Source organism: Brassica napus, chromosome C2 (assembly GCF_020379485.1).
Source record: "Brassica napus cultivar Da-Ae chromosome C2, Da-Ae, whole genome shotgun sequence".
NCBI lineage: Eukaryota > Viridiplantae > Streptophyta > Magnoliopsida > Brassicales > Brassicaceae > Brassica > Brassica napus.
In genome coordinates, this window is record NC_063445.1 from 47854611 (window position 1) to 47870680 (window position 16070).

Consider the following 16070-nt stretch of genomic DNA (forward strand, 5'->3'; position numbering starts at 1 on the left):
CAACAAACTCCAAACTACTTTAAAGTAACTAAATCTGAAAATTCATTTCAGCAGATGAATGGAGCAACCACATTTCGTGTGTTACATTATAAACATATATTATCAGATATGATTGTTAATATGCTAATTCAATTCTAGGGGTTGGTTTGAAATTTAGGTTGTAGTTGGTTTGTTTGTGCTAAGTTTAAATCACTGGATTTAATTTATTAAATTTACATTTTGTTTATATACAATATTTTTCATTATATATTGTATTTATTTAATTTTATATTAAAATAGATATTTGTTTGAAGAGTTTCATTATTTATAATGCTTTGTTTAATTATTCATATAGATGAAAAAATTTAGTTTTATTTTTTATTATAGCATGGAATTTATGGTTCTGTAAGCAAAATAAAAGAGTAACACCATTCAAAATAAAATTAAAACTTTTTTAAAAATTATTTTTTAAAAAATGATTTTCATAATTTTTTATATGATTCATTTATTTGATTATGAATGTTGTTAATTAATGTATTCATGTGTTTTGATTAATACATTATTGATTAATATATTAATGATTTTTATAAGAAATAGTCCTTATTCATTCACTCAGAAACAACCTTGAGGCAAATCTAGTAGTCCATTCTATATATTTTATGGTCAACCTTTCAGCACTGAACCCGTTTAAGTCCTCGAATATAGACCTGACCTTTTATCTTTACATTATTACAATATATAATAGCGACAAAATGACTTGGGAGAGTTTTGTGCACGTGAACCGGATGAATAAAGATATTAGTGTGAGAGGTTCAAACCATGTGATCATAATCTTCTGAAGTTAAATGTTACTAAAAGAACCATTGAGAATCCAACGACCATGATTTTGTAGCTTTTCATGATCGTAACTCAACATCAGAAAGTCGTGGCAGTAACATTGTCAAGTTGACCAGAAATAGCAAATAAGCAAATCAAAAGTAACTTTATTGTGGGAATAATTTGAAAACATAGTAGGTGATATCAACGCTTGCGAGTAAAATGTAAGGTCATAATCTTGGAAACTTGAGAAGTTAAGTATGTGCCTTTATAGCTGTAAACTCCTATGGTGGAACCATTGTCTTCTCTACTCAGTACTGTGACTCTGCCTAAAGCAGGCTGAACAGACATTCACTGTTCTCCAAGCCATCTGACACTGAAAGCTGTACACGGTACCTGTAGTTGACATTGGTATGATGTGATTTGTTAAATGGTTAATCGTAGCAATTTCCAGTAACTGTGAAAGTTGTTTCAGAGTAGATTTACCTTATAACCCCATCGTCATTCTCATTATGACATGCTCCGCAAGTAAATGATATCAACTCACGTTGAAGTTTGCTTGGACATTTTGCACAAGCAAAGTAGCACCATACATAAGAAATGCCAATCTTTTCAACTTTCGCAATCCAAAGAAAGTCTGCCGTCTATGGTTGTCGTTTCCAAAAAAAAAGGGGGATCCAGTAGAACTAAATCAGTAAACATGGAATATGTTTAATTTTGTACATGTGGCTCTGAATTCAGAAAGGTGAACAATGAAAAACTCTTTAACACCCACAACTAACACACGACTGAAGTGGTCAACGTTTAAAATGTAATCTATGTGTTACGGACCTGTCAAACCATAAGTTTGCCACTACATGTTCTATGGTCTGTGCCTAATCTTTGACATTGTGCTTAGCATGTGACAGCAGCACGATTGTTGTTCAAAAAGAGAAAAAATCTTTAATCAAGCGAAAAGTTTATACCTTGTAAAAGAACCTCCTCCCTTAATAGCGCACACATTGTTTCTCAAATTATCAAAAACAGCCTTGTTGGCAAGCATAATAATTAATAACATAACAAAACAACCTTCGTTATTTGCTCTGGTGTAAAGGTTTGCCTTGAAGGAAGCGGAAACCTCAATTAAGAATTCAATAACATGTTTGATATGAGCACCAGCAGGACCTTTTCTTAAGCTGTTGATAAAGTGAAGCCGCTCGGTGTCGTTGGAGAACTTGACAGGGGGTGCAGGTGCCTGTTACACAAACCAACTCCAACCATCACCACCGCCAAGTGATGTCCTCTTTCCTCCGCCACCAACTGATTTCATTCCACCACCATTAATGGCTGAAGCTGCGGCTATGGAAATTTTCTTATACTTACAAAAAAATTTCAATTGTTAGGAACTATGAAGAGGATGATTCTCAAGGGATGAACCCTTACCTCTTTTATAGGTGAAGATCCAGAGTTTGGAAGAGGGATAAGAACCATTGAATGATTTATTGTATATAAAACTGCATGAGTTTGGGGAATACAAGATATATTTCTATCATTATATTATATAAAATCAAGTTTACTTAAGAGTTTTCATTATGTTTATATAGTTGATTTATTATTGATAGGTTAATTTTTTTATAATTAGTTTTAAACAATTTATTATTTTTTTGAAATAAAATCTATTTAGATTTTACACCAAATATACAAATGTCAATATCTTTGAAATTTAATTATATATCATATAAAATAAATAAAATGATTCTTTTGATTTATTTCCCAAAAAATATTGTAAACAAACAAAATATATTCTTTTGATTTATGCGCTTACTCTAATTTCATTATATACATAATACGTAAATAAATACAATATAAATAAGAATATGTAAGAAAAAATATTTGTATACGTAGGGTTCATTGAGCGATCTTAACTTAGTTTCTCATTAAAAATGAAAAAATAACCGTGCATTGCGCTATTCCTGTTCTAGTAAGCATATAATCAATACAATCACATAGTTTATCATTAAAAATGAAAAATAACCGTGCATGGCGCTGTTCCTGTTCTAGTAAGCATATAATCAATACAATCACATATGAACTATATATAATCAACCGACAAGAATACCTCAAGATAATGACAAGTTTTATGTAAGCGATCAAGTCTCTTTGCTGACTTTAGTTGATGAAGACTTTGAAGTACTTTGACTTCCTTTATCAGGTTTTTGAAACTCTTTGTTGGAAAATTGTAAAGTATCTTCATAAGCTGAAAGATTACAAAACTGATTTGGGTTAGAGGAGCATGAAGTCTCATTACTATCTTCAACAGTTTCTGGAACACTTGCAGGTAAACACAAGAGAGGTTTAGGTGGAACTTGGAGAGCTTCTATACTCCCCTCTAACATTTCAGTGACTTTGATCATTGTTGGACGATGAGATGGAATTGTGTGAATACACCATAGACCAACCAATACCATTTTCTTTGCAATTTTCTCTTCTTCTATTGTTATCTGATCTCCGAAAATCCTCATGATTTCTCCACTCTCAAAATCCTTATAGATCCAATCTGGAAAGTACATTGAACTATTGTTGGATCCAGAATTTTCAACCTTGTCTATATTCCTTGCTCCAATCATCTCAAGAACCACCATCCCATAACTGTACACATCTGACTTATATGAAACTCCTCCAAAATTCTTAGAAAACACTTCAGGAGCAATGTATCCTGCCGTTCCTCTTGTGTCTAGCATGGATATGATGCTCTCCTTATTTTTACAGAGCTTAGCAAGACCAAAATCAGAAATCTTAGGACAAAGATCTTTGTCCACGAGTATGTTTTGCGGCTTTATGTCGAAATGTACAATCCTTGACACACAACGGTTGTGCAAATACTCTAGGCCGCGAGAGACACCTAAAGCAATATCATATAGCTTCTCCCAATCCCTCTTTGCTGACATATTCTCTGAGATAAACTTGTCCAGGGATCCATTGGGCATGAACTCATAGATTATAGCTCTCTTGTCTCCTTCATAACAGAAACCAAGCAAAGAAACGATATTAACATGGGATGTTCTACTCATGCTAGCTACTTCATTGATGAACTCATGTCCATTCCCCTTTGACTCTTTTAAAACCTTCACTGCAACATCTTGGTTTCCATCCGGTAACTTCCCTTTATATACAGTACCAAAGCCTCCTTGCCCGAGAACATGCACAAATGAGTTTGTCATCTTCTTGACTCTTGCATAACTATATCGTTTCAACATTACAATTGCTTCAACGTTTTCTTCATTCCCATCATTTTTTCTTGCATTCCTTGCCCTCAGTATTATTCCCACCATAATAATGATCATCCCAACTAAAGTTGCTGAAACTCCTGTGATAAGAGAACAATCTTTTAAACTAAGGTGTTGTTATGTGCATGAGAATACTGTCAAATGGATTGAGGGATGGGGTACCCATGATGAGTTTTAACTTCCATGATATTTTTTCTGCAAAATGTTTTAAACAATAATTCTTATTAGAAAAATAATAACACAGTCAACTTTGATATGGAAAAAAAAAACTTACTTTTTTGTTCGGTAGTAGCTTTATTAGTGGGTTGAGATTCTGTGGGAGGTCTTGTGGGAGGTTCAAGACCTCCATCATTTGTTTGAGCAGGAAATGGAGAATCAGCCACTGAAGTACTGTTGTTTCTTTTGTCCAGCAAGTAGCAGATTATATATAACAGTATATAAGTAGCAATTTCAACAGTTAGTGCAAAATACCAAATGTTCTCAAAATCTTCAGGTCAGGCTCAGTTTAATTATCTAGCCACATTTCAGTTTAGGAATTCAAAATTTAAAGATACTAGGTGATTTTCCGGTGATTATGCACGGATATAAATAATTATAATTCATCACTTTTAATATTTAATTAGAAATATTTATTTTTATAATTTTTAAATCATTTTTTAATTTATATGTAAATTTGATTAACTTTGTTAATTTCATTTAATTAATTTTATTGTTGTGCTTACATAATATTATGAATAATTTGGTATATGTTATTTTAGGAAACAAAATAAGAAAGTGTTGTCAGTTTGAAGTTGTATAAATATACAAATCTATTGAAAATTTATGCATGTATATAAATATTTATGACCGAACTAAATCTTAATAATTTATTAATATATTGTTTTCATTTGTTTATTAGTTTTGAGTCATTTGTAATTTACGTGCATAAAAATAAATTGAGGACCGATATGTTGTTGACTTAAATAAGCCAATGATTTTGAATATAAGAATCATATTGATATGAAATGTACAATAACTATTTTTTCTAATTAGATTAAACAGATAATTTTTTTTTGTATTTATGTTAATTATTTTAAGTTTTAGATACGAAATATATTATTTTGTTTTTTTAATACCTATATTATTCTGTAATATATTCCAAAACAAAAATAATATATTTCGTATCTAAACCTTTACCAGTCTGATTTTGGTTAGGTTTTGGAATATTATTTTTTTATCTTATTCTTATTCATATATGTTTTATGATTTTCGTATTCATACCTTTTCAAATACGGTATAATGATCGATCCAGAATCTATGGTCCATTTCAAGTTCAACTATCAACATTCTAAAAAAAGTTGTCGGCAGAATGAATGGTCGAAATAAAAGCCGTGTGATGTTTGATTCTACTACCAACGCGCTTTGACAAAAACAGGAACGAAAAGTAGGAGGGGCGTTTACGGAAATTTACTTGGTTGTGTTGAGAATAGTCGACGGGCAAAAGGTGATGGCATAGTTAGATTTATTGCTTGCGCATAAGAAGGTGCTGCTACTAGCATCATCGTACGTGTAGCTATAGGCGCGTGGGCACACACTCTTGAAGTTCTGAGAATACAGTGACGGTTTGCACTTGTCCGGTGTAGAATAATTACCGGTACAGCAATACTCCGGCAACTTCAGCTTCTGACAGGCGTTCATGCATGCGATCATGCTGGTGTTAGCTGTCACCCTCAGCTCGAATGGACACGTCACGTTCATATCGACAACGCACCCGGTGCTGCTGCACGTCTTATCGCCCTGTGGGACAACTAGGATGGGAAGGTTGTAACCGTCGATGACTGATACGTCGTAGTAGTCTTTACCGCTATTGTCGAGGGCAAACTCGGCTAAAGTTGCCGGAAGAAGAGATACGCCGGCTCCGCCGCAGTCAACTTTTCCAGTACCACAGTCTCCGGTGGCGCAGGAGAAACTTCCAGTTGAGTTGGTGGAGCAGAATGTCCTACCCCAGAAACGACCTGTCCATGAGAACGGCGCGTTGATAACACGCGCCTCTCCTTTCCTCAGCATGAAGCCGGTGGTGGAGAGGGAAATGCCCCCAGGACCATTTGAGGCTGCTGGCCAGACAGTGTAATCGCATTTGTTCTCTATGGTAAAGTTTCTCGAGGTTATTCCTGGCGATTTTAGGAACAAAACAATTAAAACTAATATAATATTCATAAAACCAGAAAGTCTTCTTTTTTAAGAAGAAATTAAGCCGACGGTAACGCATAAATCCAGAAACACTTCTCCGGGAAAATGGAGTACCTGAGACAAACAAATATGAAACGACAAGGAATATCACTAGCAACTCATTGGCCATTGACTGGGGGAGAAAGAATGTAAGCAAAAACTACTTTTTGAAGAAGGGGAAAACGAGCAGAAATAGAAACTAGTTTTGCAAAGAAGTAAACTGGAAACTTCCTTCAACTTATCGCGTTGATACTATATATTTTGGTTCTTTATAGACCATCCAAAAAGTATCGCTTCTTTTGTTATTTTTAGGGCGTCCAAGTCATCAAACATATTTGGAATAATACATAAGTAAATGTAAATGTAATAATACATAAGTAAATGTAAATGTAACATCCTGTTTTCTAATATATTTATTAAAATTGAAGTAAAAAACAATAATTGCCTATTTAAGTGAGTTCATACTAATTTTCATTCCATTTTTAATTAAATCTAATAACTTCATTTATTGTGTTTTCTAGATAATGCGACATCATTTATTACATAAATACAAAACATGGCTTACTTATTTTAAAGTGTTTTATTGTTATTTTTACATTCTCTTTCTTACTCTTTTAACTATTTCATTATTTATCTTTACTATAATATTTCAACATCATTTATTTACATATTAACCATAATAATTCGACATGTTTAAATGAAATTGCTCTATTTGTGACAATAATTCAAAATAGTTAACAAAAAAAATTTTATTTGTTTACAAAATCATTTAGGTAAAGACATCCGAAAATTCATTCAAGTACAAGTTGTTTCTTTTGGATATCGTTTTTTGGGTTTTGAAATTAGGTTCAATTCGTGTATTATAAAAATTATGGTGGGTTTTGAATAGATTCCTCCCAACTCTGGATGGATTCATCAAAAGCAACCATATTAACCAATTAGGTTCGGATATTTTAAATCCAAAATAAAAATATCTAAAAATAACCAAAAATAATCATATTATCCGATTTGATTCGAATTCGATTCTGATGTATAGAAATTTAAAAATATTCAAATACTAATTATGAAAAAATATTAATTTATAAAAATGTAAAAGTTAATACCCGCACGTGCGTGCGGGTCAATCTCTAGTATATAATTATAAGTATATACTTTTGTATGTGCCTATGTGGATGAACTTATTAGAATTGATTTACAAATAAAAATAGTCTTATCTTTCAATATAAAAAATATTATAAATTATTAAGAGTAATAATTAATTATAGTTTTGTAAAATATTTTTAAAATTAAAATATTAAAAATTAAATAAACATATATTTATTTGATATAATAAAATATTAAGTTTAATGTAAATTAAAAATGGAAGATTTATTCAAAATATTCAATTTCTAAATTATCCAATGTACTTATCGAATGTTTAAACGGACAATCATATTAAAGCTTAAAATTAAATTGATTTACACATGTTTGGGGTTTAAATGGAGGTGGGTCTAAATGGAAATGAAGCAGCTCTACCCTTTTTAATATATTTAACTAGGTAAGTGATCCGCGCCGTGCACGGAGTGGAATAGTTGATTAGATTATTTATTTTACGTTGTAGTAGGGGATTTGTCGTATAGTGTTTTTAAGGGATGACCTTTCACATATATGTTCGGATGCAGTTGATCTATTCAGATTTTGAATTTTAAGAGTTAATAATTTAAATCTGATTTGGCTATTTACAAATTTTCTTATAGATTTGGTTCGAATCATTACGGTTTCAGTTCGGGTTGGACTTCCGGTGCCCATTTATATTATGTATTTTTTTAACAAAAATCTAAATAAACTTAAGTCCTGAAAATCAGAAAATAAAATAATATAAAACATAAAATTTGAATAATGTAAGACTAAATACTTAAATTTACATTAAATTAGTTCAATTTAAATATTTGGATGGAGAACAAATAGATATTTTCAGTATTTTGAACATTTTTTATTATAGATATTTACTTGTGATTATTTTGGTATATTTTTATATTTCCATATTTTTGAATATCTAATAGATTTAAAATTTGAAATAACTAATATATTTAGGTATATAATTGTGATTTGAATATTTTTGGTATCCAAAATTGGATTCGGGTCATGTTATCCGAATATTAAAATTTTAGATCTATTTGAGTACTTAATTTGTTTTAGTTTGTGTTTAGTATTACTTTCAAATCAAGTTATGTTCGGTTCTTTGGATCTAGATATTTTACCCAGACCTAGTTTTTCTACTAATATAAAGCAAAATAAAATAAATGTAAACCAAATATTTTGGAGTTATTTTACATACAATTATTGGATCATTCCATAAGAATAACAATCAAAATTTTTGGACGGTATGTCAATATTGTTGGGCAAGTTGAAAAATTGACTTAGTGTACAACCAATAACGTGTACCTTATAATTTTTTGGCAAATATAATAAAAACACGATACAATCGAGTGAAACGGGGTTACTGTTGCGTCGGAAATAATGTGATCTCTTCTATCGGTACCTGAATTATGTTTTTCAATCGATTTCAATTTTTTCTCTCTTTTTAAATCTTTTCTATTTTCTGATTTTTTTCTACCAATGATTATGTTTTAAATTTTTGGTCTGATATGAAAATTTTGTAAAGAAAAGCAATACTTGATTAAACTAAAGATCCGGCTTTGTGTGTGGTGTTTTTCACCTTAGTTTTCTTAATTCATAACCAATCACAATTATTTGTTGCATTCGTGTACAAAAGCCTGAACCATGGCTAATTTTGGCAAGGTACGAAACTTTCCGTTTCTAAAAAAAATTCGTTCAAGCATTTTAGTTGATGTGAATTTTAATGATTTTGTATTTTTTTATTTCAGCAATGATATTATTTAAGTTGATTGGAGAGAACTTCACTTCACTAATACAAAGATTAAAAATGCAGGAACCAAAAAATGAGTTGATTAAAAAAATTAGTGTGTGGACACATTAAATTTTATGCACCGGAGTTAAGAAAATTTGTGTGTGAACACATTAAATTATAAATAATTATGAGGCTATCATGTCAGCATTTTAATTTTAAATAATTGTGAATCTGCCGAATGTCAAATAGTATGTGAACACATTTATTACAAATGTTTCTATTTTAATATATAGTGGATAAAACTTTAAAAGTGCATGTGAAAACCTAGTACTCCCTCTCCTTCATAAAAATGTCATTCTAAAATTTTTTTTTTGTTACACAAAAATATCTCTTTATAATTCCAATGTAAATTACATGTACTTTCAGCTTGAAATTAATTGCAAATTGTATTGATTTTATAAATATTTTATTTATCTCAAATACTATTGGTCAAATAAGTGTAATTAATTACAACTTAAATAAATTTCAATTACTTTCTTAATCTGTGTGAAAAATGTCAAAGTGACACTTATTAAAAATGAAGGGAGTATTATATTAAATTAGAAGTATAATATGAATTAAATATGACAAAAGTATATTGAATTAGTAGATTAACCTATTTTATTTTGAAATATATTGTTTTAAGTAAATTCGTAAAATATGTAGTTATATATTCTTATATTTTTATATCATCATTTTAGATGATATATTGTTTTGAGTTTCAAAAAAAAAGGAAAGATAATATATAGTTGTAGATATAAAAAACCCAAACAATAAGATTATGGAATTACACAATACATAACACTAAAATATAAATTATATATTTTAAATATATAATAAAATATACTATACATTTATAAATTGAATTGTGTGTCAAACTCTAGTAAACCTTATAAGAAAGCACAACCTGAGAAATATCAAACGATTAATCTACCGGCTTCTTGTAGGTCGGCATTCAATTCCTTGAATGATCAAACCGCACTTCCAATAAGGAGACTTAATCTCAATAACACTCAACTCAACTTCATAACAACCTTTCTCATTGAAGAATTCTCCAAGCTCTGCTTCCATCCACCCATCTTCCCTCTTCTTTGGTTTCATCACATCTCTCATTTCTCCCCTTACTTTTCTAGCATCCTTATCCATATACCCATCAAAGTAGATGAGTTCTCCCCTTACTTTTCTAGCATCCTTATCCATATACCCATCAAAGTAGATGAGTTGTTTAGGAATCTCTTGTCCAACCAATCCAACTCCCACTTCTACTGGCAAATCCGCCAAGCCAGGACATTTATTCACCGTCTTGAACACAATGTAAGCCGAGTAACGAGTTCCAAGGGATAGGAGACGAGTATTCATTTTGCCACGAATCTCAAACCACCATACACTGAGAAGCTCTGCTACCTTTTCAAACCTGCGTATAATGATTTTTTTTTGTTTTACAACTAAATAAATGAAAATGTCTAAAGGATGATAGGCTCGATCGAGTCTTGTTGGGAGAAGTATGCTTTCTAAGGAAAAGTTAAATTAACATACTTCTTTGGAAATATATACTGGTATTTGAGTCCATAACTTCTTAGTCATTCAAAAAGAAAATGAATGCAAAGATAAAACTGGAATAAAAAGGAATTACCTAGATTCAGGATTTGAAATCCATTGCCAATGTTGAGGACTATTTCCCCATGTGATCGCTAATTCTTTCGCAGATAGCATTATACACTTCTTCCCACTCGCTTTATCTAACCAAAAGCTCTTTGATTTTCAAAAAAAGAAAAGAAAAAAAATTCAAACAATCCGAAAAAATCAATAGAAACACATTATTGTTCCCATAATTATCAAACAGAAATCAATGATTATGTAAACGGATATGATCAAATATGACCATGTGTCAGGACAGATCATAATTCATAAATGTATACATTATATACCTTTTTACCATCTTCGATTAAAAAATGATCGCAAAGAGCGAAATAGAGCTCCTTCGTTGAGAAAGCTCGCGGTTGTGGGATCATAGATGCATACCCTAGCGGTAGAAACTTCTCCCATACGCTATCCGACTGGACAGCGGATCCAAAGGTTTTTGAAACGGATGAAACAACACACGCATCCCGAGGACGTGTAAAAGAGATTATGTTAGAGATACATTCCACTGGCAAGTCATCAAAAGGAGATGGCCCGGTCACAATATCCCCTCTGCCTTCAACTCTATATTCAACGCTGTTTTTTTGCCCCATACCCTGCGTTTGTATCAATCGTGCCTGCGTCCTAATAATGCTTGAGAGAGCCAGAGACTTGGTAATGCACTTATGACTCGTCTAAAGTCGGCTATACCGTTAAAGAAATAAAAACGACTTCTCTAAAGTCATCCCCACACATTTACCAAACTACCCTTTGCTTGTGGCATAAGAAAATTCAAAGAGGAAGAATGTATCTAACGTGGAGGGGATTGCATATTACATGGATTATTAAAAAGTTTAAGACAACTTGTTTGCAAACACATCTGCATCTGTATAATAGATTAAAAGCATGTTCTAAGTTTACATTTGCATAATAGATGAAAAACACACAAATTCACTTTATTGTTATAAATCATATTGTGGATGTCCATAACCGGCCCGGTCTATAACCGGCCCAATGCTAGAGAGACAGAGACTCGGCCGGGAGGAGAGAGAGAGAGAATCGGCATATTGCATTTTCCTTATTAGATTATGATTTGTACTCTTTCCATATTTGTATTTCCTTTCTTTAGTCTTTCCATTATTCTATGACGGTGTAATTCCTTATATATAAATGGCTCATTATGTTTATGAATAATATAGAAACATAGATTACATTCTCTAGTTTCACAACACATTATCAGCACGATTACTCTAAACCCTAAGCTAAACAAACCCTAGCCGGCGAATCCATAATCCCCTCGACGATAAACCCTAACCGTTGAGAACTCCCGATCACGAACCCTAAACCTAATACTCATCCTATTCCTGTTCGTGACACGATCCCAACTCACGACCTCAGACCGTCTCAGCTCGATCCCGAGACACGATCTCAGCCAGCTCCCGATAGAAGACTCGATACCGCTCGCGATAACAGCTTGTTTCCGTTCGTGATCAGACGATCTCAGCTTCAGCTTGCGTTCCCGATACCAGCAAGGACAGCTCGCGATACGTTCCAGCTCTAGACGACCTCAGCTCGTTCGCGTATCAATCTCAACGTTCAGCTCACGATCCTCATCTCATTGGTGGTCCATTCAACCCTACTTGAGGTTAAGGTAATCCTTAAACCTTAATCGAAACCCTAGGGTAATAGAGCAAAACCCCAATGAGTAAATCGAAGCTCATAATCATAAGTTCGATTCCCTAAACCCCAATTAATCTAATGATCAAAATCGTTTTCCTAATACCTTTAGCCGCATACATGCATAATGCATGCTATGCATGAAATCGATTAAAACCCTAAAGCTAATGCATAATCGATTTTATCCAAACCCTAATTAATCTTTGAGATCGAAATTGATTGTTTGAATGATTGTATGTTTGGATATAGTATGCTAGACTTGATTAATTAAAACCCTATTGAATTTGATCACATAGAAATCGATTGGTAGGATTGATAATCTCATTCTTGAATTTGCTTGTTTGAATTGATAAAACCGATTGAATGATTTTAAAATTGAAGTCGCATTGATTGTTTGATCGAAACCCTAATGTCTTGAAATTAAAATCGAATACTATCTTGTTTGATTGATTAAAACCGAATGCTTGAATTGAAATAGAAATAACTAGCTAGGTTAAATGATTTATGCATTCTCATCTTGATAATGATCCGGCTGGTATTGATAGTTTTCATACATTCTCGAATGAACCCTAATTGATGCATTGCTCGACTATTTGATTGCAATTACACATTGAACTCTTAGAAAACCGTTTGCTAAGATTGAAAACGAATGACCATTGTATTGATTGCATTGAAACCGTTTGCTAAAATTGTAGCCGTGCTGCTTGTTTGCATCATGCATGCATAATAGTACGAATTGATTGAATATAGAATCCGAATGCTAAGATTGAACATGTATGCATCATATACGAATGACCTATTTGCATCATACCTAGAATCCGGATTGCTTGAGCATATTGATTGCATTCGCTTGAACACTTTTAAATCTAAATTATGAAACATATGATTTCAGATGTCGAAAATCAACAACTTGGATTTTGCTGCCCTAAATCTCTCTGGAGATAATTACTTGCAATGGGCACTGATGCTAAGATCATCCTAAAATCCAACGGATAAGGATATGCTTGAGAAAACCTTTTCCACCTTCCACACAAGCAATATTGTGTTGTTACAACAACAGTACCGTGAGAAGGGCTTCACGAATTATGCTAATCTGATCTCTTGCCCATTACCTGAGGCACATGCGGCCGTAGAGGATAAGAAAGAGTCAAACCATGTCCAGAGTGATAGCCAACACGGCCGTGGTCGTGGAAAATGGCATGGACGTGGTGGTCGAGGCCGAAACTCGTTTGGTCGAGGCCAAGGCAACTCATATGGCCGTGGCCAAGGAAACTCTTATGAAGGCCATGGTACATCATTTAAACCACAAAACTCGACCAAATCCGTGTGCCATAGATGTGGTATGGATAATCATTGGGCTAAGACATGTAGCACTCCCAAACATCTCGTTGACCTCTACCAAGAGAGTTTGAAAGGGAAGAATCCTGAAGCTCATATGACTTATCAAGATGGTGAAGATGATTTCAATCATGAACGAGACGATCTTATGGATTATGAAACTTCAAATTGTTTAAAAGAATGAAGTTGAATTCGACATCTATGTTTTGTGTTATTTGCTTTGTGTTTTCCATGTTTTGATTGCTTTGAACTTATTTTATTAATGAATGAAAGTTTTTATATGAAGTCTCTAAAGTATCATTCCGGGTATAGCCAGTCTCATAGAGGGCTACGGCCAGGCTAACATCATGTCGCCTAAGGGTACGCATCTAGAGATATCTAATGCATTGTATTCACCCAGCTCTAAGAGAAGCCTATTGAGCTTTAAAGACATTCGAATGAATGGTTTTCATATTGAGACTAAGAGCAAAGGAAACAAAGAGTTCCTTCAGATCATAGAAATCGGTCAAGGACATAAGAAAGTCCTAGAGTCTATACCTATGCTCTCTACTGGCCTTTATTACGCCAAGGTCAGTATGATGGAGGCCAATGTCGCATTTAATAAAGTGGCCACCGAGAAATTTACTCTCTGGCACGATCGGTTTTTGAATACAAACGGCCATCCTTTTTAAAGACTATACGTCTTGATAATGCTGGTGAGTTCACGTCCCAAGCGTTTAATGATTACTGTATGTCCGTGCGGGTAAGTGTGGAACACTCCGTGGCACATGTACATACACAGAACGGCTTGACCGAATCATTCATAAAACGAATTCAGCTGATAGCTAGACTATTGCTTATGAGGTCTAAGCTTCCGGCCACAGCTTGGGGACACACGGTCTTGCACGTGGCCGAACTGATTTGTATCAGACCGTCTAGTGAACATAAATATTCCCCATCACAATTTCTTACGGGTCATGAGCCAGACATATCCCATCTTAAGACATTTGGCTGTGCCATCTATGTGCCAATTGCACCACCACAGAGAACAAAGATGAGACCTCAAAGGAGGATGGGGATATATGTTGGATATGATTCTCCCACGATTATAAAATACTTTGAGCCAACTACGTGTGATTTATTTAAGGCCAGGTATGCGGATTGTCACTTTGATGAATCCGAACATCCAACATTAGGGGGAGATAGCAGTAAACTGGTAAAAGAAATTACATGGAATCAAACATCATTATCTTGGCAAGATCTTCGGACTCAAAGAGTGTGATTTAGAAGTCCAAAAGATTATACATTAACAAAAGCTAGCTAATCAATTGCCAGATTCGTTTACTGACCCGAAAAGAGTGACTAAGTCATATATACCAGCTTCTAATGCACCAATAAGAATTGATGTTCAAAAGGGACACAATTAAGTTGCTACAGAGTCAAGACAACGTTTGAAACGTGGTAGACCAATAGGTACCAAAGATAAAAACCCTCGAAAAACTAAGAAGGGTGCAGATAATGAAACCGGGGTTGTTAAAACCCTAGACACGACCGCGGCCGTTTCTAAACCCCGGGACTTAGTCGCGGCCGATCCCAAAACCCTAATAGCGATCGCGGCCGATCATGAATGCTTAGATGCGGCCGGCCCTGATGTATGTAATATTGATTCTTGAGACACCAAGATTAAAGGTACTGAAGGTCCTGATAATAATGAGATCTCAATAAACTATGTCTTGTCTGGGATACAATGGAACAGAAAGAATGTCGACATTGATGATATATTTTCATGCAATGTAGCACTTGAAATCATGGATGATAATGAGGATCATGAACCCACGTCTATTTATGAGTGCACTCAACGATCAGATTGGATCAAATGGAAAGAAGCTATAAACATGGAGTTAAACTCTTTAAAGAAGAGAGATGTTTTTGGACCAATAGTCCAGACACCTTATGATGTTAAACCAGACGGCCATAAGTGGGTCTTTGTGAGAAAGAGAAACGAATATGGTAATGTCGTTAGATATAAAGCACGGCTTGTTGCACAAGGATTCTCACAGAGACCAAGAATAGATTATGAGGAGACATACTCCCCTGTGGTGGATGCTACTACTTTTAGATTCCTGATAAGTCTGGCTATAAGAGAAAAAAATTAGACTTGCGGTTAATGGATGTTGTAACTGCATACTTATATGGGCCACTGGATAGAGATTTATATGAAAGTACCAGAGGGTATAAAGTTGAAAAACAAATCGAGTACTCGAGAACAACACTGTATAAAGTTAAATGAGTCACTT

The 16070-nt window shown here is 33.6% G+C and overlaps 2 protein-coding genes across 2 annotated transcripts; both read right to left on the minus strand.

The window, feature by feature from the left end:
* Positions 1-2769: 2769 nt before the first annotated feature.
* Positions 2770-6686, minus strand: LOC106428532 (PR5-like receptor kinase). The gene is made up of 5 exons (XM_013869288.3): positions 6345-6686; positions 5512-6211; positions 4336-4460; positions 4224-4256; positions 2770-4141 (listed from the first exon to the last, which is right to left on the minus strand). Exons 1-5 carry the CDS (start codon positions 6397-6399, stop codon positions 2925-2927), a joined length of 2130 nt encoding a protein of 709 aa, XP_013724742.2. The 5' UTR covers positions 6400-6686; the 3' UTR covers positions 2770-2924.
* Positions 6687-8464: 1778 nt separating this feature from the next.
* On the minus strand, positions 8465-12062 carry LOC106391089 (F-box protein At2g02240-like). Its single transcript, XM_013831658.3, has 3 exons — positions 11088-12062; positions 10793-10911; positions 8465-10573 (listed from the first exon to the last, which is right to left on the minus strand). The coding sequence occupies exons 1-3, from the start codon at positions 11391-11393 to the stop codon at positions 10090-10092; spliced, it is 909 nt and encodes a 302-aa protein (XP_013687112.1). The 5' UTR covers positions 11394-12062; the 3' UTR covers positions 8465-10089.
* Positions 12063-16070: the final 4008 nt, after the last annotated feature.